Source organism: Silurus meridionalis, chromosome 4 (assembly GCF_014805685.1).
Source record: "Silurus meridionalis isolate SWU-2019-XX chromosome 4, ASM1480568v1, whole genome shotgun sequence".
NCBI classification, from domain to species: Eukaryota; Metazoa; Chordata; class Actinopteri; order Siluriformes; family Siluridae; genus Silurus; species Silurus meridionalis.
This window is the reverse complement of record NC_060887.1, coordinates 39,378,881-39,405,321: the sequence shown is the minus strand read 5'-3', so window position 1 is coordinate 39,405,321 and position 26,441 is coordinate 39,378,881. Positions and strand designations below refer to the sequence as shown.

At 41.0% G+C, this 26,441-nt stretch overlaps 1 protein-coding gene across 3 annotated transcripts in view; it reads right to left on the bottom strand.

Annotated features, from left to right (window-relative positions):
* Window positions 1-4,770: 4,770 nt before the first annotated feature.
* LOC124383990 (dipeptidyl aminopeptidase-like protein 6) overlaps window positions 4,771-26,441 on the bottom strand; it is a 221,379-nt gene continuing 199,708 nt past the window's right edge. For all 3 annotated transcript variants that reach the window (XM_046846426.1, XM_046846427.1, XM_046846425.1), the window contains 14 exons: window positions 23,797-23,904; window positions 23,196-23,287; window positions 23,034-23,081; window positions 22,345-22,463; window positions 20,949-20,996; window positions 17,536-17,634; window positions 15,924-15,993; window positions 14,973-15,167; window positions 14,668-14,722; window positions 13,774-13,873; window positions 13,524-13,582; window positions 12,110-12,182; window positions 11,903-11,976; window positions 4,771-5,828 (listed from right to left, as the gene is read on the bottom strand). In XM_046846426.1, the coding sequence (XP_046702382.1) occupies window positions 5,679-5,828; window positions 11,903-11,976; window positions 12,110-12,182; window positions 13,524-13,582; window positions 13,774-13,873; window positions 14,668-14,722; window positions 14,973-15,167; window positions 15,924-15,993; window positions 17,536-17,634; window positions 20,949-20,996; window positions 22,345-22,463; window positions 23,034-23,081; window positions 23,196-23,287; window positions 23,797-23,904 (1,290 nt within the window). In that variant the 3' untranslated portion in view covers window positions 4,771-5,678. The remainder of the gene's footprint in view (window positions 5,829-11,902; window positions 11,977-12,109; window positions 12,183-13,523; window positions 13,583-13,773; window positions 13,874-14,667; window positions 14,723-14,972; window positions 15,168-15,923; window positions 15,994-17,535; window positions 17,635-20,948; window positions 20,997-22,344; window positions 22,464-23,033; window positions 23,082-23,195; window positions 23,288-23,796; window positions 23,905-26,441) is intronic.

Genomic DNA, 26,441 nt, shown 5'->3' with positions numbered 1-26,441 from the left:
GTTGGATTTATGATGGTCTCAGATGTTGAGCTATTTTGTTGCCCAGTAGCTCCTAGTTCTATAACATCAAATGAATGTAGAAGACTGTAGAAAGAACATTACTCATAATCACACATTCCAGTGCTCATGTTAGTTCTCACTCTCCAGTGTTCTGTATTGTTTAAAGATTTATGATCACACTCTTGATGTCACCCAAATGAGGATAGGTTCTGTTTTTGAGTCTGGTTCTTCTCAAGGTTTCTTCCTCATAACATCTGAGGGAGTTTTTCCTTGCCACAGTCACCCCTGGTTTCATCATCTGGGATAAACACACACCATTCACCTTAACTCTTAAATTCCCTAAAGCTGCTTTGAGACAATGTCCGTTGTGAAAATCGCTATAGAAATAAACTTGAACTTGAACTTGAATGTAAAGGAAGAAAGAGTGTGAGTTTAAAAAGTAAAAGGGAAAGAGAAGTTATTTTAATTGGCCATGGTTTCAACAAAGTGGCCAAAGGGGAAATCTTAAAATTGTCCTGGTAGATCACATCCTGATGAGGGAATACATTATCTGGGATGAACAGTATTTTGATCTGTTGCATGGAAAAAATTTAAAATGCCATCCATTATGAAATGTCCATAAGACATGCTGAGATCTAAACCAAGATCTCTGCTCAGTCTGAACGGGATAGGGGTATGAATATTGATGTGAGGATATGACCCCACCAGAAGAGTATAAATGGAAAACAATAGATGAAAGAGATGGAGAGGTAAACACGTTCACCATTTTGGAGCATGACATGAGGAGGGCATTCAGGAGAGTAAATATGAGGAAGGCAGCAGGACCAGATGGCATCACAGGTCGGGTTCTGAAAGCCTGCGCTGACCAAGTAGCCCCGGTGTTCACTGAGATATTCAACCTCTCACTGGAACAGTCTGTTGTCCCCTCATGCTTTAAACATTCCACCATTGTTCCTGTCCTGAAGAAGCCCCAGCCCCCCTGCCTCAACGACTACCGCCCTGTAGCCCTGACCTCAGTAGTGATGAAGTGCTTTGAAAGACTGGTCAGAGACTTCATCACTGCCTCACTACCAGACACACTGTTACATTACAAATCTTCTACACACAATGATGAGCCACCTGGACTACAGGAAAGGGATTTATGCAGGAATGCTGTTTGTGGACAGTTCAGCATTCAACACCACAATTCCCTTCATGCTCACCTCTAAGTTGGTGGTCCTGGCGCTGTGTAAATGGATCTCTAACTTCCTGACAGACAAACCACAAGCCGTATGGGTGGGCAAACACACATCATCCTCGGCACTGGAGCTCCTCAGGTTTGTGTTTTGAGCCCCCTGCTGTACTCACTGTACACATATGACTGTGCGGCCACTTCCAACTCCACCACCATCATCGAGTTTGCTGACGACACTGTTGTGGTGGGCCTGATCTCCAACAACAAAGAGACGGCCTACCTACAGGAGGTTAAAAACCTGGAGAGATGGTGCCAGGAGAACAATCTTCTCCTGAACATCAGCAAGACTAAGGAGTTGATAATGGACAACAGCATGAAGCAGGGGTGGTCATACCAACCTCTAAACATCAACAGTACCCCAGGGGAGAGAGTGGACAGTTTCTGGTACCTAGGTGTTCACATCACACAGGACCTGTCTTGGTCCTGTCACATCAACACCCTGGTAAAGAAGCCCGGCAGTTTCTGTACCATTTGAGACACTTAAGGGACTTTAAACTACCCTCTCAGGTGCTTAGGACCTTTTACACTTGCACCAATGAGAGCGTCCTGATGGGTAGCATCACTTCCTGGTTCGGGAACAGCACCATGTAGGACAGGCGAGCCCTCCAGAAGGTGGTGCGGTCAGCTAAAAGTACCATCCACACTAAGCTCCCTGACCTGCAGAAAATTTACAGCATGCGATGCCAGACCAGAGCCAGGAAGATTGTGAGGGACCTCAGCCATCCCAATAATGGACTCTTTTCTCTGTTGCGTTTAGTGAAACGCTTCTGCTCCTTTTAAAGCAAACACAAAGAGAATGTGGAGGAGCTTCTTCCCACAGGACATTCAGAGTTTAAACCAGGAAATACTCAGGATCCAAAACTGGTCCACTCTCTCCATCTTCACTTTATTCCATCACTATACAATTATTTCTGCACAACTTTTTTTGCACCATTGTATGACACCTTAACGCCAGACTGTCACTTCGACACAGTGTCACTTTATACCACACCACACTGCACATGGACACTTTAAGGACAATCACTAAATCACATTAATTTGTACTCTGTCAATATCTGCCATACTCATTCACTCATTCATACTCATTCTATACTTTATACTCTTTTATTTATTTACTTTATTTATTATTTTATTATCCTTTTATTCTTTTTTTTCCATGTTTAAATGTTAGACAGTAATATAAAGCATTTCACCACATGTTGTACTCTGTATGTATGTGTATGTGACAGATAAAATTTGAATTTGAATTTGACCAAGTACTGAGCCTTGTGGGACATCAGTGATAAACATAAATGGAGCAGATTCTTCATGTCATGTCTGGAATAAAACGAGTCCTGCCAAATACCACTAGAGGATAAAAACTGATGATAATTTTGCTGATCTGGTAGTATGGAGCTTCTCAGTAAAGGGGTTTCTGTGGAACATGCCAGACTGATTTGGATCTTGGAGGTTATTCTATAAGAGACTGAGTAAGTATTTGTATTGGGTGCAGTTGAGGATTTACAGAGGTAACACAAGTAAAATGGGCTGAAAATGGCGAGAGATTAAGAGATGGATGGAAATAACCCTAGCTTTCTTGAATGCAATTAGGACATGAGCATATGAACAAATTACATTTACTGCATCACTTTTATTTAAGTAAGTAAGTTTTGTTTTAGATATTGTACTTGAAGACATTTTAATTCATATCCTTTACTGAGTAAAAAAAGGAATGAATAAAAGGAATGCATTGGGGGAAAAGAAAACGTTCTGAATGGAGAACAAACGCACTAAGCTCACAAGAAAGAAAGATGGAGACGGACAAGACAGACGCCAGTGATTCAGACCCGACTGAAAGCAAAATGCCGTCAGATCTAAAGCTTTTCAAGCTGTGTCTGAATTCTGAATCTGCATTTGAGACGCACAATGAAGCTAGCTCTTTACCAGCGCCACGATTTAAGTGTCATATGAAAGGAATATAAAGTGTTATATAAGTAGATCTGCTGATGATGCATTAGATTTGAGTATTACTGTATAACCCATCACACACTTTCGATGAGAATGCGGTGCCCAATCAAAGCGTCTTGATTTGTTCGACGCGAGCGCTCGCCATCTCGCCGTCATCCGAATCTGCATTTGTGATTTCTCTCGTTATCTTGAACAGCATTATAACAGGAGATCTTTTTTCTCCTGCAAAAGTGCTCAGAGGTCATGACCAAATCTCAAACAATACCCAATCTGATGCAAAGCATCGTCGTCGTCATCCTCGTCTCAACTGTCTGTGAGTATCTACACATCAGCACGTTGAGTCTTCAGGTTCGGTTCTACGTGTTTTGTGCTAAAAATCACTCCGTCCTGCTTCGTGTCAGAAGGTTCTGACAGGTGGGTTTGTGGAAGGCCAATGCTGCCAGCAGTCAGTTAACCAGAATCTCAATTGTCAATAAAATGTTGGACAGATCAAAAGCCGCCTTCTTTGCCTTGCGGACCCTGGACTTCTTCAGTCAGCGGATCCACTATAGAAGTAGACACTGCAAAATTTACATCAGACTCATCATGGACTATGGTGTTTAATTTATTTAATACATTTTTAATTGCGCTTTAATTTGTAAAGGTGTTCATTCAATAAAAGCAACTGGGTTTGAGATTTATACACTAGAGTTTGAGAACCACACTAGAATCCTCAAAGTACATTTTAAATGATGACTTCTTACATTTACTCAAGGAGATTTTTATTCTAGTAAATTTACTTGTACTTGAAGTAAAATTTCATTGAAGTAACAACACTTTCACTAGAATGTTTTATTACTCTTTCCACCTCTGATAATTACTGATACTAGTGATAAAGAGTAGGAGGCCTTGTGAGATGTGTTTGAAATGATTAGATATGAAGGGCAGGGTGACTTAAGGGATCTGTTCGGCTCATAGATGAGAAATATGTTTTACAGAAAGCATTAGACTTTGGACCAGAAGGTCAAAATTCAAATCCCAGCACCATCAAACCAAGGTGTCACTGCTGGGCCCTTTAGGTTTTCACCATAAAAGTGACATGGCAGCATTTTTAGAATTGATAACAGAACAATTATTACACAACAAGATCGACAGCTGGTCAGCATTATTACGTTCCTTCTACACATTTCAAACAGCTTGAACTGAAAAACCAAGGAGAACAGCGCCACCTTTATTGTCATCATAAGAAGTCAGCAATAAGTGGCACGGAATCAATTTCCACTCCAGACCTCCTGAACGTATTTTGACAACTGTATAGTTTTGGAAACACCAACCAAAAAAGATGGAAATTCTTCCATACTAATCATACAGATTGCAGAGAAATATATCGGCACAGTTTTCCTCTCAGGCGAAAACCTTGCCATCTGCTGCTGTTGCACCTGCTATCACAAGTGTCCCACACCATCCTGGAGGACAAAACCTGTTCACCTGGAGGAACACCAAGTACAGGCTCAGGATTCATCAAGCACACAGTATCATTAATGTTAAACATGTAGGAAGAATCCAGGAATAATTATTTGTTTGGTATTATATTAGAGCTGACACGTTTATTTCGCAAAAGATGATAACTTTATTATTTTTGTAACATATATACACATATAGTATATAGTTAGACAGTGAATGCAATGTTTTATAAACTGCTGCTGTAGGAAAAGCATTTCGTCGGCAACAACTAGCAAAAGATGGACAAAAAATAATCACCATGATCACGAAAAAAATACGACAAAAAAAAACAAAATAAACAAAACAAAGTGCACTTCCGATGAATAATTACATCGTATTCACCTGCTTCTCATTTGCTGGAAACAAAATGAATAATATTCCACATCACTTAAATACACACTCCAGGCTCTAAGGTCATGAACAAATCTCAAACACATAAAAAAACCAAATGTTTTTTTGTTTCCTTTTTATTATTATTTTTAATACCCGAGTTGACTTTTTGCTCATTAGGTATTTTACACACAAGCATGACCAGATATGAGGACATTCAAATTACAATTACAAACTTCGTCGTTGTCATCGTCGTCGTCTCAACCGTCGGTGAGTATCTACACATCAGCACGTCGAAGAGTCTTCAGGCTCGGTTTTACACGTTTTGTGCTAAAAATCACTCCGTCCTGCTTCGTGTCAGAAGGTTTTGGCAGGAGGGTTTGTGGAAGGCCACTGCTGCCAGCAGTCAGTTAACCAGAACGAGCTGTCAATCAAAATGTGACAGATTGAAAGCCGCCTTCTTTGCCTTGCTGACCCTGGACCTCTGCAGTCAGCGGATCCACTACAGAAGTAGACACTGAGAAGAACATGTCCAGGCCACAGCAGGGGAAAATCTCCGTACGGTGTGTCGAAATGAGAAAACAGGGAAACAAGTAGAGGAGTGAAATAGACAGGTTGCATATCGTCTGGTAAAAGGAGCTGGTATTGTGCTTGATCTGTGTGGGCGTTGTGAAAACGAAGGGCATTAACCCTCGTCTTCGCTCTCCTCTTCCAGTTCCTCTTCGAAAATGTTGTCTGGTTGCCTGAAGCACTCTTCGAAAAAGTTGATCATGGATTGACTGAGGTGCTGCCTCGTCGCCTCGCTGTGGAGGAAGTGACCTTCGTCTGGATAGATCTGGGAAATGACATGGAAAGAATCGCAATGTCAAGACCGATATCAGGACACATCAGGTTTACATGCTAATGTAGATCTTATCAATCACAAAGAGAAAATGTCAACTCAACTCAACCCAACAAAATAAGACATATTTGGTTCAGAAATGCAAAATCGACAAATTAGTGCCCATGCTAGAGTTTAATGTGCTCGGGTAAGAAGGTTGTGTGAACCAAAATTATTTATTTTCCATAATGGACAACTGGTGAAAAAAGGATGTTTGTTCACAAGATGTCATACAGCAAGTTAGAGGTTCCCAACCACCGAGTCACCAACCAGTACCCAACTGTGGAAGAGTTGCTACCGGGTTGGAAGGATCTGTCACATCTGAACACCAAGATAAGGGAAACACTGTCCACTGTGTAACAAAAAATACAATTAAAAAAACTTTCTTTCTCTCCCATCAGGGGTCGCCACAGCGGATCATCCGCATGTTTGATTTGGAACGTTTTTACGCTGGATGCGCTTCCTAACGCAACCCTCCCTATTTATCTGGACTTGGGACCGGCACTAAGAGTGGCTGGGGTTGGTTCCCTGACCGGGGATTAAATTAATATAAAATTTTTTTTTTACAAATCATTTTGTCAAAAGCTGCAGGGAGAAACCACAGGGGGGCTGAACAGTCACATGTGGAAATGGTGGCCCAATGGTTAAGGATCTGTGTTACTTATAGGAAGGTCAGTGGGTCGAGTCCCAGCACTGCCAAGCTGCCAATGTTGGGCCCTTATGGCAAGACCCTTAGATAGATACTTGAGGTTCCTCTTAAGGTTATACACAAGAACCATGAAGATAGATCTCAACTATAAATGATATAATCAGTCTGCTCCAATGGCTTTGGACTCCAATCACTACGAACAGTTTTTGTTTACAAATGTCCATCAGTGAACAATGATGAAACTTTAATGAATGGGCATTCCCTATTGAGTCTGGTTCTTCAAGGTTTCTTCCTCAAACCACCTCAGGGAGTTTTTTTTTCTTGCCACTGGCTCACTTACCAGGGATTAGAAATTGTCATAATTCTGTGAAGCTGCGATTGGACAATTGTTAAAAGTGCAATACAAATAAAACTGAATTAAATGAAATGAAACTCTTTATGGGCACATCACATGCTCCAAATCCCCACGTGTGGAGATACATTAGCTAATGCTTCATTGAAGCCCTCGTTGCTTTGGTAATTTGAAACTTTGCACCCAGCATTGAGAGAGAAACTATTGGATTAGCTTTCCAGAATTCCAGAATATTAGTTTCAGAAGGACAACAATCACTGCAGCCCTCCATCGATCTGGTCTTTCTGACAGATTGGCTGAATGGAAGCCTTGTCTCAGTACAAAACCAATGGAAGCCTGCTTGCCCCAAAGGGTCAAAGTCTCTGTGCCCAGCAAGAGCCCTTACTGGAACCTCTCTGGAGAACCATAAAAGTGCCTGTCAACCGATTTTCCCCATCCAACTTTACCCAGTTAGAGAGGATTTGCATTGAAGAATAGAGAAGAATCTCCTAAACCAGATGTGCAAAGCTTGTTGCCTCATACAAAAAGAAGACTTAAGGCTGGAATTGCTGCCAACGGTGCTTCAAAGTACTGGTGATATTTTTCTTTTTGTAAATTTAGTGTACATACATTTAATAAAATTCTGGTTTCTCTTCATCATTATGGGGTACTTCGTGTAGAGTAACGAGAAAAAAAAAACAGTATACTGTATATACAGGGAGTGCAGAATTATTAGGCAAATGAGTATTTTGACCACATCATCCTCGTTATGCATGTTGTCTTACTCCAAGCTGTATAGGCTGGAAAGCCTACTACCAATTAAGCATATTAGGTGATGTGCATCTCTGTAATGAGAAGGGGTGTGGTCTAATGACATCAACACCCTATATCAGGTGTGCATAATTATTAGGCAACTTCCTTTCCTTTGGCAAAATGGGTCAAAAGAAGGACTTGACAGGCTCAGAAAAGTCAAAAATAGTGAGATATATTGCAGAGGGATGCAGCAGTCTTAAAATAGCCAAGCTTCTGAAGCGTGATCATCGAACAATCAAGCGTTTCATTCAAAATAGTCAACAGGGTCGCAAGAAGCGTGTGGAAAACCAAGGCGCAAAATAACTGCCCGTGAACTGAGAAAAGTCAAGCGTGCAGCTGCCAAGATGCCACTTGCCACCAGTTTGGCCATATTTCAGAGCTGCAACATCACTGGGTGCCCAAAAGCACAAGGTGTGCAATACTCAGAGACATGGCCAAGGTAAGAAAGGCAGAAAGTCGACCACCACTGAACAAGACACACAAGCTGAAACGTCAAGACTGGGCCAAGAAATATCTCAAGACTGATTTTCTAAGGTTTTATGGACTGATGAAATGAGTGAGTCTTGATGGGCCAGATGGATGGGCCCGTGGCTGGATTGGTAAAGGGCAGAGAGCTCCAGTCCGACTCAGGCGCCAGCAAGGTGGAGGTGGAGTACTGGTTTGGGCTGGTATCATCAAAGATGAGCTTGTGGGGCCTTTTCGGGTTGAGGATGGAGTCAAGCTGAACTCCCAGTCCTACTGCCAGTTTCTGGAAGACACCTTCTTCAAGCAGTGGTACAGGAAGAAGTCTGCATCCTTCAAGAAAAACATGATTTTCATGCAGGACAATGCTCCATCACACGTCCAAGTACTCCACAGCGTGGCTGGCAAGAAAGGGTATAAAAGAAGAAAATCTAATGATATGGCCTCCTTGTTCACCTGATCTGAACCCCATTGAGAACCTGTGGTCCATCATCAAATGTGCGATTTACAAGGAGGAAAACAGTACACCTCTCTGAACAGTGTCTGGGAGGCTGTGGTTGCTGCTGCACGCAATGTTGATGGTGAACAGATCAAAACACTGACAGAATCCATGGATGGCAGGCTTTTGAGTGTCCTTGCAAAGAAAGGTGGCTATATTGGTCACTGATTTGTTTTGTTTGGTTTTGAATGTCAGAAATGTATATTTGTGAATGTTGAGATGTTATATTGGTTTCACTGGTAAAAATAAATAATTGAAATGGGTATGAATTTGTTTTTTGTTAAGTTGCCTAATAATTATGCACAGTAATAGTCACCTGCACACACAGATATCCCCCTAAAATAGCTAAAACTAAAAACTACTTCCAAAAATATTCAGCTTTGATATTAATGAGTTTTTTGTGTTCATTGAGAACATGGTTGTTGTTCAAATTAAATCCTCAAATAAAATTAATCCTCAAAAATACAACTTGCCTAATAATTCTGCACTCCCTGTATATAAGAATAAGGACAATAAGTAAGCGAACCCCAAACACCAAGAAACCTCAGTTGCTTGTGAAATGGAATTACAGTAAACTAGCGTTAGCAAAACGTTATTCAATTCATGTTTAATGATTTATCCATCAACTGTTTTTGAAGGAGTCTTCACAGTGTCTTTACTTTGACAAATTTTATACAGAGTTTCTTTTTTTCGTATCGATATTCAGCGTTTTGCACCTGATGCTACAAAATCTCAACCACTTTAGGTGTCTGGTAATAAAATTATAATTTATATTTCTTATAATAATTATTCAACTAAATCATTTAATAGCATCAATACGATGAACATCAATACGAAAAAAAGAAATATAAATGATCATTTTATTACCAGACGCCTGAAGTGGTCGACTCTTCAAAACTAAAAGGTTCATCTGTCATTTGTTGTTCTTCACCATGACCTACACAACACTATCTTCCTCACTGGTATGCGCTTAGCTGAGACTAGTGATCTCACACAGGAGCCTTCTTGTAGAAAATCTGAGCATACAGTGGCATGCAAATGTTTGGTCAAAATCTCTGTAAATGCGAACAGTTAAGCAAGTGGAAAATAAAATGATCTCCAAAGGGTTTAAGTTACAGATGGCACGTTCCCTTTATATTTTAAACAAAATCTTTTTTTTCTTCATCCTTTACATTTTCAAAAAGGATAAGGGCCCTCAGCAAATGTTTGGGCACCCTTTATAGTTAGTACCTATTAGTGCCCCCTTTAAGCAAGTATCACAGTTTGTGAATGCTTTTTTAACCAACAGCTGAGGGTCACTTCTTGTTTGAGGGATTTTTGCCCAGTCTTCCTTACAACAGTCTTCTGGTTCTGAGAGATTCCTGGGCCGTCTTGCATGAACTGCTTTAATGAGGTCTAGCCACAGATTTTCAATGATTTTTAGGTCAGGAGACTGTGAGGGCCATGGCAAAACCTTCAGCTTGCACCTCTTAAGGTAGTCCATCATGGATTTTGAGGTGTGTTTGGGATCATCTGTAGAAGCCATCCTCTTTTTAACTTTAGCTTTTTTACAGATGGTGTTAATTTTTGCTTTAAAAATGAGTTGGAATCTGATTAAATCCATTCTTCCCTCTACCTGTGAAATGCTCCCCATGCCACTGGCTGCAATACAACCCCAAAGCATGATGGAACCACCACCACCATGCTTAACAGTTGGACTGGGGTTCTTTTCATGAAATTCTGTGCCCTTTGTTCTCCAAAACATACCTTTGCTCATTGCAGCCAAAGAGTTCTATTCCAACCTCATCGGTCCACTTGATTTTTCTTTTCAAATTGCCTCAGGCTTATGTAAGTGTTCTTTTGCTAAATTCAGATGCTGAGGTTTTTTTCTGATGACTCTTCCTTGAAGGCTATATTTGTGGATGTCACTGAACAGTGTACCACAACTCGAGACTCTGCCAAATCTTCCTGGAGGTCTTTTGCAGTCAAACAGGGGTTCTGACTTGCTTTTCTAGCAATTATTCTTGGTCTCCCAGACATTATCTTGACTTCCACTGTTCCTGTTAACTGCCATTTCTTAATTACATTCCGAGCTGAGGAAATCGGTACATGAAAACACTTTGCTATCTTCTTAGAGCCTTCTCCTGCTTTGTGGGCATCAATTGTTCTCATTTTTAGAGTGCTAGGCAACTGCTTAGAGGAACACATGGCTGCTGATTGTTGGGACAAGGTTAGAGGAGTCTGGGTATTTATAAAGCTTTGAAATTTGCATCACCTGGAATTTCCTAACGATGCCTGTGAACAAGACATGACGCTAATAGACTAATTAAGTTCTCATACCACGGTCAAAGTTATCTGAGAGCTTACGTTTTCTGGGGTTCCCATTCTTTTTATGCCTTTAGGAGATCATTTCATCTTCCACTTGCTTAACTGTTCGCCTTAACAGAAATCTTGACCAGGGGTGCTCAAACTTTCAGATGCCCCTGTAATGATTTATTATTTGAGCGGGTGAGAGGGAGACCTTCCGGCTGACCTCATGATGTGCTTTATGAGGTTTTAAACACAGCTAAAGTGTCTTTCAGAGGTGCACGTGAAGCAAGATAAATAAATTCAATGATATTAATCCTTTTGTGGACACTTGACCATGAGATTGCCCCATTAGCCCCATATGTAGTCCCCATTTGCCCTTAATAACATTCTACACTCTTCTGGGAGATGTTCTACTAGATTTTTATTAGCCTTAAAGGTGTTAGTAAAGTCAGAGACTGACGTAGGTGAGGTAAGGAGGCCCTAGAGATCCTCCACTCCCACGTATGTAATATCTTCATGGAGCTAACTTTGTGCATGCCAGGTACGGGGTCTCCTAGTGCAGGGAAGGGGAAATTTCATGCCACCTCATCCAAAGACATCCTGTACAATGGTGTGATTTCAGGTTTATGGGGGCAGTTTGGGAAAGGGGTGGAAAAGAGAGGTGTCCCAATACTTCTGGCATTACAATGCAGGTGCCTTGTGAATAAATATGTGTCATTTTCTTATTATTGGAAGGAAATACTGTAGGAATGAAGTGTAAAATCGAACGATTACTTATAATAGATAGGAAACGAAGTGCACTGGTTCTGAAGAGGTTTTTTCCCCTGCAAGTGAAAACCTGTACTGCGCCTCTTATTTTCTTTTCACTACTTTATAGCGATTTAATTAGCTATCAGGAAACTCGTGTCAGCGTGGACTTCCCGAGCGCAGCGTAACTCGGGGTTAATGAGGCGCTGGATGTAGACGCCCGGAGCGGACTGAATTACCTGTAGGCTGTAGTTTCCCTTCTCGCCGATTAACCTGGAGATAAATTTGGCCGTGTGCTGAAAATGTACTTTTTCTGCAAAGTGAAAAACAAGAGATGATGTACATTAAGTTGATTTGTTTCTTTTTTTTTTTTATTAAGAGTAACTTCATTAAGCAGTGAATTGAGGAACAAATGTCAGTTCCGATGTTTCAAAGGTGAACCTCACCGTCTGCGGTCGGATGGACGATTAGGAACTTCTTCTCAACAAATTGAGAGGCTCGATGTGCAAGATTAGTCATCTGGGGACGTATTTTAAGGTATACAATAAACAAACTAATTCAACAAGAGCGTGAATAAATATATACACAGTGCATCTTAGAATCATTGGCACCTTTCATCATGAAGATTTCATTAATATGATCATTTTGATACAATATGCGTAAAAAGTCTGATACGATACTCACGATAATTCTGATATGATACGATCATTCAGATTCGATACTCACGATCATTCCAATATGATACTTACAATAATTCTGATACGATACTCATGATAATTCTGATATCATATGATAATTCTCAAACGATACTCTACGATAATTCTATGATCTTTTTTTTCTTCTTCTTCTTTCGGTTTTTCCCATTAGGGGGCGCCACAGCCAATCATCCGTCTCCATACCCCCCTGTCCTCTACATCTGCTAAACCAACTACCTGCATGTCTTCCCTCACCACATCCATAAAGCTCCTCCTTGGTCTTCCTCTTTTCCTCCTTCCTGGTGGCTCCATCCTCAGCATTCTGATATACTCCATGTCCCTCCTCTGAACATGTCCAAACCATCTCAATCACAACTCCCTCACCTTGTTTTCAAAACATCCTACATGTGCTGTCCCTCTAATAAACTCATTTCTAATCCTGTCCATCGTCGTCATATTTCCAACTTAAACCTTGACATCTTCAGCTCTGCTACCTCCAGCTCCACCTCCTGTCTTTTACTCAATGCCACTGTCTCTAAACCAGTGGTCCCCAACCCCATGGACCCCAGGTCAATTGGTATCGGGCCTCACAGAAAGAATACATAACTTACATTATTTCTGTTTTATTTATTATCTGATTCTGAACGATGTTTTATTTTGGAAAATTACCAGATTTTCTCTGCCCTATCTGTCTATGACTCACTCTTGATGCAGGTCATGATTCCTCAGTCACATGTCTTACCTCCATCCGCTACCTTCTCCTACATAGAACATAGTCCACCTGTGTGCACCTTCTTCCACTCTTATACGTCACCCTATGATCCTCCTTCTTCTTAAAATACGTGTTCACCACTGCCATTTCCATCCTTTTAGCAAAATCTACCACCATCTGCCCTTCCACATTCCTCTCCTTAAAACCATACCTACCATCACCTCCTCATCACCTCTGTTCCCTTCACCTACATGCCCATTAAAGTCTGCCCCAATCACCAATCTTTCATTCCTAGGTTCACCTTCTACCACTTCATCTAACTCACTCCAGAATTTTTACACTTTTTATCACTAAAAACTCATCTTATTTATAAACATTACTTTTTTCTCACACATTAATGAAGGGTGCCAATATTCTTTGAAGGTCATTGTGATGTGAGAGATTTGAACACACCTCGTATGCTCGTCTGTCGGTTTTCGAGACGCCCAGATATCGTTCTGAAAAGGCAGAGGCTGAAAAACAGAGCAGAGAACCAACAAATTTACTGAAAGTGCAGCTTCTCCTTCAAACCATGTTCTATAGAGGAGACTGCATTGTGTGCATGTGTGTGTGTATGGGTATATAACTGTGTATGCATGTGTGTGTATGTATAAATGTGTGTGTGTGTGTGTGTGTGTGTGTGTGTGTGTAGTTGCTGCTGTACCATATAGCTGGAAGTCGGTGATGGGTGAGAGAACAGCTCCACACTTCAGCATGGAAGCCTCAGAGCTAAGTAGGAGGCTTGTGATGTATCCACCATACACCTGTAACACACACACACACACACACACACACACACACACACACACATCATAATCACATGGCTGTTTTTTTCACTCAAAGCTCCAGAACGTTCCATCTGGGATTTCTAGATCTCTGTTCACATGGATTCAGTGCTCGAGCACGTACACATCAGATCTTAAAGAGCTTCTTTACTAAGATGTGAGCAGAACATCAGAACAGCTAAAACATCAAAACAGTTAGAACATCAGAACAGTTATTCATGAAGAAAGAATACACAAAGAATAAAATCTGTTTGCTCGAGCGCTCAGTCAATAGCAAACCTTCATATTCTTTTCGATAATCTGGATATGATCTTTTTTGCCTGATTTTATTGATCCTGTATGTTTTTGCGCTGTATATGCCGTCTGCAAATTCCCGACTTTGACCCTCATTAAAGCTGCCTGACTGCTGCCCATCATTACATTACATGAAACCGTAACTTGTATGATGCGGCGGCACTTTAGTCCTTGTTCAGTCCAGCTCCGACTGATTAGCTTGCGCAGCTAATATGCTAATACACTGATGTCTATTTTATGCTAATTCTGATATAATACACGAGAAATCCGATAAGTGACACGCGATCCTTCTGAAACACCACAATACCGATACGAAAATGTAGTCCAGCTCAAACTGATTAGCTTCTAAAGCTTTTATGCTAATACAGCTGATGTCCATTGTTTGCTAACATCCCTGAAGATGCTAAACAAGCTCGGTTCATTCTCTAGGAATTCTCCTGGACCATTTTCTCAGAGAAAGTACAGAGAAAAGCCTGTACCTGTCCAAAAGCCCCAATCCTGGTGGTGTCGATGTACGGCTCCTTTGCTATAATGCTGGGAAAAAAAAGAAGCAGTGTTTCAGTGAAGGACTGAAGTTACGCATTTGAATTGCATCAATATTTTAAATAATAAAGAACCTTCTGAACCTTCTGGAAACTCCATCACTATCACACAGAGACATCCGAGACTCAAGATTAATACATTTTTTATTATTTTTATGGAAGTTATTATGTGATATGATATGATATGATATGATATGATATTATTATAGCTGTAAGTATCTTCTCAGTGCTCTCTGGTGTACCTGAGAGCCCTCAGCTGGTCCTCCTCCTCGAACCTGCCCAGTCTGCGGTGCACTGTGTGGAGAAGGTTGGTGCCCTGAAAGCCGCTGCCACGCCCATCGCATCGCACCACAATCACGCTGAAGCTGCTGACCAACACGGTCGCCCAGTCCACCTGAAACCGCTCAGACACGGACTGACTTCCTGGAGTACCATCACTGAGAGACAGTGAGACAGACAGAGAGACAGACAGACAATTACTGACCGTTCCTATGTCCTCGATAATGTAAAATAAACGTGATCACAATTTTGGTATTTAGACACCCGACTTTTCCACCCATATGTCATTCTTCCCCAAACTGCTACCACAAAGTTTAGGGCACACAATTCTGTAGGACGTCTTTGGATGCATTTTGCAGCATAAAATGTCTCCCTTCACTTAAACTAGGAGACCCTGTGCACACAAAATATCTCCATGAAGATATGCTTTACATGAGGTCAAATTGTGTGGAAGATCTCTTCTAAGGTGGAGCTTCAACCCTATTGAGGACCTTCAGGATGAATGTGAACGCTGACTGCTCTCCTCCTCACCTCACCTACATCACTACCTGACTTTACTAACCCCATTTCATAAATCTCCTCAAACATCTAGTGAAACATCATGAACATCAAGAGCAAATGGAGACTAAATGTGGAATTTGATTTCCAATTAGACTTTTGGCAAAAAAGTGTGTGAAATATTTACTTAGTCCAAAACTGGGTGTGAACTTTTGAGCCTGTATTGTGTGTACCAGAATGAAGATCTCCATCACCTTGGCAATACAATGTTGCATCACAAAAAAAGAATCAGGAGCAAATGAGCAAACAGGAAATTGGATACTTTTAAGTGTCCTATTTTTAAAATCTGACCAATCCAATGCTTGAGGACTTCAGTGTGGACTGTAGATATGAAAGGAGGTGATGGTGAGACTCACACGAGCAGCAGGAGAGGGTAGTGTGCTGTATCCATGAAGCTGGCAGGTTTCAGGATCTGCATCGTCAGAACTGAAGACCAAAAATACACCATAAGACTGTTAAAATTCCTTCACAGATCTTTTAACAGACCCATTTACACCATTAGTGAATATCAGCAATGTTAAGTCCCGAATACGCAGAATTTTGTAGAAATGCAGTGTGTGTTGGATAAGTGATGAGATGTTACAGGATGTTGGTGCACGATGTGGAGTTGGAGAACGTCCCGAGATCAAGCAGAGAGCATTATAATGGTGTAAGGCCTCACACCTAGTCCTTAATTATTACTTTATATACTGGTCACTTCCCAGATTTAAGGAGTTAAAACTGTCATTGATGTTTGCAGATCAAAACTGACTGAATGTTTAAAAATAATGCCTCATTTTCCTTTTTTTATATACGACTCATAACATCTACAATCCTGCTGCTCTGAATCCCACCTAGAGAGAAAGTAGTGCCATGAGATTACATTTATTTTCATGAGAGAGGAAATATTTATTGAGTGTCGGGTCTCTACTAATAATGAAGCTGTTGGAGAGTCACTGTGCTGCTTTCTGCTCTGTTCCTCATGTGAATGTTTTCTTCTCCATCTTGTTCCTCAAGCCATTTACTTCCACTATTCACACCTGAACTTCCAGCCGATCACAATCCACTATTCACACCTGAACTTCCAGCCAATCACAATCCACTATTCACACCTGAACTTCCAGCCAACCACAATCCACAATTCACACCTGAACTTCCAGCCGATCACAATCCACTATTCACACCTGAACTTCCAGCCAACCACAATCCACTATTCACACCTGAACTTCCAGCCAACCACAATCCACAATTCACACCTGAACTTCCAGCCAATCACAATCCACTATTCACACCTGAACTTCCAGCCAACCACAATCCACTATTCACACCTGAACTTCCAGCCGATCAAATCCACTATTCACACCTGAACCTCCAGCCAATCACAATCCACTATTCACACCTGAACCTCCAGCCAATCAAATCCACTATTCACACCTGAACTTCCAGCCAATCACAATCCACTATTCACACCTGAACCTCCAGCCAATCACAATCCACTATTCACACCTGAACCTCCAGCCAATCACAATCCACTATTCACACCTGAACTTCCAGCCAATCACAATCCACTATTCACACCTGAACTTCCAGCCAACCACAATCCACTATTTACACCTGAACTTCCAGCCGATCAAATCCACTATTTACACCTGAACCTCCAGCCAATCAAATCCACTATTCACACCTGAACTTCCAGCCAATCACAATCCACTATTCACACCTGAACCTCCAGCCAATCACAATCCACTATTCAGACCTGAACTTCCAGCCAATCACAATCCACTTTGCACACTGACGACATTAAGATGTCTCTCAGCGTCTCATCAGAGACATTTTGAAGGACGTATCAGTTATGCTTTCGTCTTTGAAGAAGTGCAAAGGGTTCCATCAAATATATGACTTGCCCTCAGATGCGAGTGTCCTCGAGTTGACACTTGTTAGTAAATCACACGTTTGTGCGTCGCTGTGAAGGATGCTAATGCTACACACCGTAATCCTCCACGTCGATCTCACGGTACTCTACTCGGGGCATCTGCGTGGAGTCCACGGTGTGCTGAAGCTCATGGTTCAGCTCGATGTCCAAAAGCTCTGGAATAAAAACACAACACCTTATTTTCAAGGTTGTTCAAGGTTATTTATTTGTCACAGACATACAGTATAAGTGTGGTGAAATATTTGGTTCCTTTAAAGAAACAATTAGAATACAATTAACATATTAATATATAGAATTATTATTATTTTTTTTTATTATTTTTTATTCATTTATCCATTTACCCATTCATTCATTTATTCATTCATTTATTCAGTCCTTCATTCGTTCATTCATTTTTTACTCACTTAATTATTCATTCAGTCATTCATTTTCACTCCCTTATTTAATTTAACATTAATTATTCATTCATGCAATCTTTTATTTAAGTATTCATTTATTTGTTCAATCATCCATCATTCATTAATTCACTTATTCATTCATTTACACATTCAATCATTCAGCCATGTTATTTATTTCCTCATTCATTGACTAATTCATTATTTAATTCATTCATTAAATCTTTTCACTCACTCTTTTGTTCACTCATTCAATTAATTCTTCATTTTTATTCTCATTTCCTCATTCATTCATTCACTCACCCATTTATTCATTCATTTTTAATTTTAAACTAATTATCCAATCATTCATACTATCTATTATTTTATTATTTATTCATTTGTTCATTCACCCATCATTCATTAATTTCACTCATTCATTCATTTCCAAATTCAATCATTCATCAATTATTTCAGTTACCCATTCCTTTCTTTCACCCACTCACTCAGTCATTCATTTTCATTCACTCATTGATTTATCCATTCATTTGTCATTCATTTAATCCTTCATTTTATTATTCCTTCACTCATTCAGTCAATTCTTTATTTTTATTCTCATTTCCTCATTAATTTATTTATTCACCCATAAATTCAATTCTTTTTCATTTACTTATTAATTTAACATCATTATTCATTCAGTCATACAATTATTTCATTAATTCATTTACAAATTCAATAATTCATCCATTTATTTATTTACTTATTTGTTAATTCTTTTGTTTACACATTCAATTTAGCCTTCCAGTCATTCATTTTTTTCACTCACTCACTCACTCACTCACTCACTCACTCACATTCATTAATTTAATCCTAATTTTATCATTCATTCATTCATTTATTTAATCAATTCTTTATTTTGATTCTCATTTCCTTATTCATTCATTCACCCATTTATTCATTCATTTTTATTTACTATTTTTTTTCACTCACTCATCTGTCAGTTTCTTTCATCCATTCATTCATCTATTTATTCACTCACTCATTTATTTATTTATTCTCCAGTGTCAGCACTTTGGAACACTGAGGTAAATCTGTAACTGTATGTTTGATGACATCATCAGGAGGCGGAGTTTTCAGTTCTTCGTGGTTTTATTTGGAGGTGGCGGCTTGAAATGTTGTCTTCAACTAGGAGACCTGAACCTGTTCCAACATGATGCCCAAAGCAGCTTCAGTAAGATCTGCTGTACATGGGTTGGAGTGGAAGATCTCCTGCTATAGGAGAACATCTTCCCGAAGAGTGGAGGTTTTTATAACAGCAAATGGAGAATAGATGCGGAATGAGTATGCGCAGGTGTTTACGAGTGACCGCAATTTATTTTTATATCAAATTATACAGGAAAAAGTAATTCTTCACTAGTAATAATCTACACACTGATGATAATCATCTCCTAAAGGTTACGAACCCTGAACCTCGAACCCTGATCCAGTCCTGCTCAGCGCTGTCACATCCTGCTCAGGGTCCTGCTCAGGGTCCTGCTCAGGGTCCTGCCTACAGAAAGTCATTTGCACTTTGTTTACAGGAATGCGCATCGAGAACGAGATAAGCATGAGGAAGGGAACAAAAAAAACCCAGAGCGTGAAGAACAGCGAGAGGCTGTTAGCGCTGATAGCATGCAAATGTGAAGGCGAGCGGAGCGCTAACATTATCATGCTAATCACGGCGCCAGTCGCTGCATTCGTAAGAGTCGTCTGACAATAAATTACAATTAAACCTGCGCAGTGTGAAAGGATTTGGGCTATAAATGGGGTTAGAAGAGCAACACACACACACACACACACACACACACACACACACACACACACACACACACACACACGCAAAGCCGAGTTTCCGGAATATTGTGTGTGTTTGTGTGTGTGTGTGTGTGTGTGTGTTATTAACAAAACTGTATCTGAATACAAATTCATACAGAACCGTTGAGGCTCCTGAAATGATAGAACGTGTCTCGCTTTGCAATTCCTTTTCCTGTTTCAGACTCCGCCCCTTTGCCACTCTGAAGCCCTCTAGCAGGCGTCCAGTAACGTTGGCATTTGTTGACTAAAAACAGTTGTGATAATAATCAGCACTTTCATCAGTCACTATATGATCTGTACGCCCAAAGGGAGATACACGGTATTGTCAAAAGTTTGTGGACACCTAACAAAAAAAGATCATCCTATAATAAGCTCCACTCTTCTGAGAAGATGTTCCACTAGATTTGTGTGGAGATTCGTGCTCATTCAGCTATAAGGGTGTGAGTAAAGTCAGGTACTGGTGTGGGTGAGGAGGCCTGGGGGTGCAGTCAGCGTTCACATTCATCCTCAATAGGGTCAGATCTTCTACAAATCCATCCCATGGAAAGCAGGTCTTCATACTTTGTTCATTTTTACAAAGACGTTCTGTACAATCGGGTGCCTCCAAATGTTGTGACTGGAATGGGGCAGGTGTCCATGTTGTCCCATTACTTTTGTCCACAGAGGTGTTTTTCTCTCTCTCTCTCTTTTTTTATCTGAGAGATCTCTACAGTTTTGTCGTCTTGAAGACCTGGCAGAAGAATTTCCTTTTTATCACCTTATATCCAGTTTTTCAACCAACTTGACTTTTCATTTCTTCTCCGAGTATTTCTACTACATAAACAACTCATTTGGACGTCTCCAACTCCAGGAAGCTCCAGAAAAAAAACTCTGGATAGATCTATTTTTTTATTCGGATCATTATGGAAAACTTTTCTCTCTCCTCTGCGTGTTCTGGGCGTCGGCCCACGCGACCTCGCCGCGACCTGCGATTTTTACAAGGTGCTGTTTTTTTGATAAATAACCGAATTAGAACGCTCTTACACAAAGAGGTCACGGCGGAGCGAGCGCACCGAGAGTTCTTCAGTAATCCAATCAGCTGTGAGTGCTCTCTGCTCAAATCCGTCCTCATACAATCCCACTCAGACTCCTGCCGAGAGCCGAGCGGTGTGGACCGCATACGCGATGAGGACGAGCTGGAACTGCAGCTGCAGCACACACACACACACACACACACACAGACACACACACACGGTACTCACTCTGGCGCTCTTGGGTGCTGTAGACTGACACAAACGGGACTCCGGGCCCTGAAACACATTTCCAATAATAACATATGATTTATTTTTTATTATTCTTTATGGTTTTTTTCATTTCCATTTTCTTTTCTCGAAACCTGAACTTCATAAAAAAGTGTGACAGTCAGTGCTAGTAATATTGTCCCCTTTCGCTATCTATCTATCTATCTATCTATCTATCTATCTATCTATCTATCTATCTATCTATCTATCTATCTATATATATATATATATATATATATATATATAGTACATAAAATTATCATGCAGCAGAGGTAGCTCTTGGTCTTATTTTCACAGGATGTTCCTCATGAGAACCCGTTTCTCAGTTATGACTCCACATGGGATACATTTAAAGTTCTTGAGATGTTTTGGACTGACTGACCTTCATCTCTTAAAGTAACGAGGGACCTTTTCTCTTTCCTTTACTGAGTGTTTCCTGCCTTATTGGTCAAAAACACATTAAAAAAGCAAGTAATGTCACAAATGAACTTTTCGACAAGACACACGTGTGACCTGAAACCCGTGCCAGGTGATGACCTCGTGAATCTGATGCGAGAATCCCATCGAAGCGAAATGAAGCTCCTCTGGACAATCAAAAATATAAAACACATTCTGGGGTCTTTAACAGGTTTGTGTTCACTACATGTTTCCATTTTTCAGAGTTTGAATTCTTCGCTAATGTCCAATGTTTTAAAGAAGAAAAAAGTACTATAATTCCTTCTCTTTACCTTCTAGACTTTATTTTAATTATTTTCAATATTGTACATTAATTTTATAATATTTTACTGATTGTTTTCTATATTTAGTTTTACATTTAATTACTTATGTACTTTGTTATGGAAGAATTGCGTGTAAACTGTGAACACGTGGTGTTCGATACGTAGGTTGTAGCGTTGAGTTTTTTGGATGTTAATGTTTCCTAAAGGCTCCGATTCTCCTTTTATAGTAAATGCAGCATAAAGAGATCAGAGCATGATATCCACATGGAGGACCTTCAGCTCTGAGTGTTTATGTAGAATGAAAAGAATTACATTCCAATGCAGATCTTTAACACATGCAGTAATAAATACTGAACTGAAGGAATGGAGAGGAATAGAGGGATGGAGATAGAGGAAGTAAGAGGGAGAAGGTAGAGAAATAGAGGGATGGAGATAGAGGAAGTAAGAGGGAGAAGGGGAATATAGAGAGATAAAGGGATAAAGCTAAAGTAAGTAAAGGGACAATAGAGAGTTTAGGAGAAAGTAAGCATAGAAGAAGTAAGGACGAGAGCAGAGAGGGAGAGAGAGATGGTGGGAGGATATAGAGGAAGGGGGAGAGAGAGATGGAGAGAGAGAGAGAGAGAGAGAGAGATTTGTACCTTTACAGGTGAGCAGGAAGTAGGCCATGTTGTGGCTGAAGGAGCCGCTGACGTACCCACAGCTTTGTGTGAAGTCGCAGGAGAGACAGCGGCGGTTGAAAGGGCCGACCGTATCAGCGCTAAAACACACACACACACACACGCACGTAATAAAGCACCCTTCATCACACACACACAAACAGGTTACTCATACACACACACACAGGTTCATCACACACACACACGTACACCTTCATCTCACACACACACACTCACTTTTATCACACACACACACACACACACGTAATAAAGCACCCTTCATCACACACACACACACACACACACACACACACACACACACACACACAAACACTATCATCACACACACCTTTAGACAGACAGACAGACAGACAGACAGACAGACAGACAGATAGATAAATAGATAGACAGATAGACAGATAGATAGATAGATAGATAGATAGATAGATAGATAGATAGATAGATAGATAGAGAAATAGATAGATAGATAGATAGATAGATAGATAGATAGATAGATAGATAGATAGATAGATAGATAGACAGACTATTGCACAGGTAATATAAACTTGTCAGAATTATTCTGACCAATCAGGAAGCAGAACTCGTGGGCGTGGTGGTGGTGTGATAGAGGAAACGTGTCTCTAATGTAGACGTGCTGGAAGAAGGGTTACCTGTACAGGTGTCTGCGTTTAGGGTCGTCCTCTGTACTCAGGAAATAGCTGTTACACACAACACACACTGCATTATCACATAATATAACACACACTGGGAGAAAACAATCAAGTGTGTGTGTGTGTGTGTGTGTGTGTGTGTGTGTGTGTGTGTGCTCTTACATAAGCTGCTTGTCTTCGTTGTAAGACAGGATGTGTGTGACGTCCCAGTCTCCTGATGTGATGGACTGCAGCGTGTCTGAGCTGCTGTTGGGCTGCGGCATGAAAACAAGAACAGTTAAACCCACCTACACACTCATACACACACATTTACACACACTTATACACACATTTACACGCACTTACACACACACACACACACACACACACACATTTACACACACATTTACACACACACACATTTACACACACTTACACACACAACTCATAGAGAACAGCTTTTTTTTTTTCTAAATGCTTTTTGAGTGACATGAGCTACATTTTCCCTTCCCACATCTCACCCCTGGGGCTTTTTGCATCCACCCCCATTCCTCATTACATGACATCATAATTCCACTCACATCCCGTTTCTACGTCCTGTTCGTCCACAATAAACATTCTGACGTGCATTTTATTGTCTAAGTTGCCCCAGTTATGTGTGTAATTTGGAAAATGAGACGGATTTATACCCCAAATTGATCATCTGCTCACAAGATCAAGGAAAGTGGTACCTAAAGTATGTGTGTGTGTGTGTGTGTGTGTGTGTGTGTGTGTACATGTGTACCTGTGATACCGCCATGGAAATGTGGAAGAATTTGCCCCGCCCCCCTTGAGGAATAGCACGTGTGAAGAAGAGCTTCAGGCCGTCTTTTGAGAACAACGGGGCCTCGTTCTGCAACAAAACATCCGATCAATCAATAAATCTGTCAATTAAACAATTAACCAATCATTAAATTAATCAATCAGTCATTTAAACAATCAATCAGTCAATTAACCAGTTCAGATCTCAGCCTTCATTCCAACATATTGTATTTATCACTGATCTGCAGGGGTCCGAGGGGTCGAAGATTTGAACTCTAACTAAATTAAATAAACGATCTGAGGGTTGGAATAATGTGAAGCTCAGAGCCGCTGTGAACGTAAAGAACGTTAAAACAACGCAAGTACAGAGGTTTTTAAAATGAGCGAGATGTAGAGTCGGGGCAGGAGACGCTTCTTCTGCTACAGGGACACAGTTACTCAGTGTTGGGTAAACCCTCTAGAAAAATAAATGTCATCTCGCACACACACACACACACACTCGTGCACACACACACACACACACACACACACACACACACACACACACACACACACATGCAGACAGCATGGCGAGGAAAGGTCAGACTCTCGCGTCTGCTGTTCTGAAAAGTGGTGTGAATATAAATAAACATTGACATGTTTGTGTGAGTCTGAAGCGTAATTACGCAGTAAGAGTGAGTCTGAAGCGTAATTACGCAGTAAGGGTGAGTTTGAACGTAATGACGCAGTAAATGTGAGTCTGAAGCGTAATAACACATTAAGGGTGAGTCTGAAGCGTAATAACACATTAAGGGTGAGTCTGAAGCGTAATGACGCAGTAAGGGTGAGTCTGAAGGTAATAACGCAGTAAGGGTGAGTCTGAAGCGTAATTACGCAGTAAGGGTGAGTTTGAAGCGTAATTACGCAGTAAGGGTGAGTCTGAGCGTAATGACGCAGTAAGGGTGAGTCTGAAGGTAATACGCAGTAAGGGTGAGTCTGAAGCGTAATTACGCAGTAAGGGTGAGTTTGAAGCGTAATTACGCAGTAAGGGTGAGTTTGAAGCGTAATAACGCAGTAAGGGTGAGTTTGAAGCGTAATGACGCAGTAAGGGTGAGTCTGAAGGGGAATTACGCAGTAAGGGTGAGTCTAAAGGGGAATAATGCACTAAATGTGAGTCTGAGCGTAATAACGCAGTAAGGGTGAGTCTGAAGGGGAATAATGCACTAAATGTGAGTCTGAGCGTAATAACGCAGTAAGGGTGAGTCTAAAGGGAATAATGCACTAAATGTGAGTCTGAAGCGTAATAACGCAGTACGGGTGAGTCTGAAGCGTAATGACGCAGTAAGGGTGAGTCTGAAGCGTAATGACGCAGTAAGGGTGAGTCAGAAGCGTAATAACGCAGTAAGGAGAGTATGAGCGTAATAACGCAGTAAGGGTGAGTCAGAAGCGTAATAACGCATTAAGGGTGAGTCTGAAGCGTAATGGCGCAGTAAGGGTGAGTCTGAAGCATAATAACGCAGTAAGGGTAAATCTGAGCGTAATGGCGCGGTAAATGTGAGTCTGAGCGTAATAAAGCAGTAAGGGTGAGTCTGAGCGTAATGGCGCGGTACGGGTGAGTCTGAAGTGTAATAACGCAGTAAGGGTGAGTCTGAAGCGTAATGACGCAGTACGTGTGAGTCTGAAGTGTAATAATGCAGTAAGGGTGAGTCTGAAGGGGAATAATGCACTAAATGTGAGTCTGAAGCGTAATGCGCAGTAAGGGTGAGTTTGAAGCGTAATGACGCAGTAAGGGTGAGTCTGAAGCGTAATAACGCAGTAAGGGTGAGTCTGAAGCGTAATGACGCAGTAAGGGTGAGTCTGAAGCGTAATGACGCAGTACGGGTGAGTCTGAAGCGTAATGACGCAGTAAGGGTGAGTCTGAAGGGGAATTACGCAGTAAGGGTGAGTCTAAAGGGGAATAATGCACTAAATGTGAGTCTGAAGCGTAATAACGCAGTAAGGGTGAGTCTGAAGGGGAATAATGCACTAAATGTGAGTCTGAAGCGTAATAACGCAGTAAGGGTGAGTCTAAAGGGGAATAATGCACTAAATGTGAGTCTGAAGCGTAATAACGCAGTACGGGTGAGTCTGAAGCGTAATGACGCAGTAAGGGTGAGTCTGAAGCGTAATGACGCAGTAAGGGTGAGTCAGAAGCGTAATAACGCAGTAAGGGAGAGTATGAAGCGTAATAACGCAGTAAGGGTGAGTCAGAAGCGTAATAACGCATTAAGGGTGAGTCTGAAGCGTAATGACGCAGTAAGGGTGAGTCTGAAGCATAATAACGCAGTAAGGGTAAATCTGAAGCGTAATGACGCAGTAAATGTGAGTCTGAAGCGTAATAAAGCAGTAAGGGTGAGTCTGAAGCGTAATGACGCAGTACGGGTGAGTCTGAAGTGTAATAACGCAGTAAGGGTGAGTCTGAAGCGTAATGACGCAGTACGTGTGAGTCTGAAGTGTAATAATGCAGTAAGGGTGAGTCTGAAGGGGAATAATGCACTAAATGTGAGTCTGAAGCGTAATGACGCAGTAAGGGTGAGTTTGAAGCGTAATGACGCAGTAAGGGTGAGTCTGAAGCGTAATGACGCAGTAAGGGTGAGTCTGAAGCGTAAT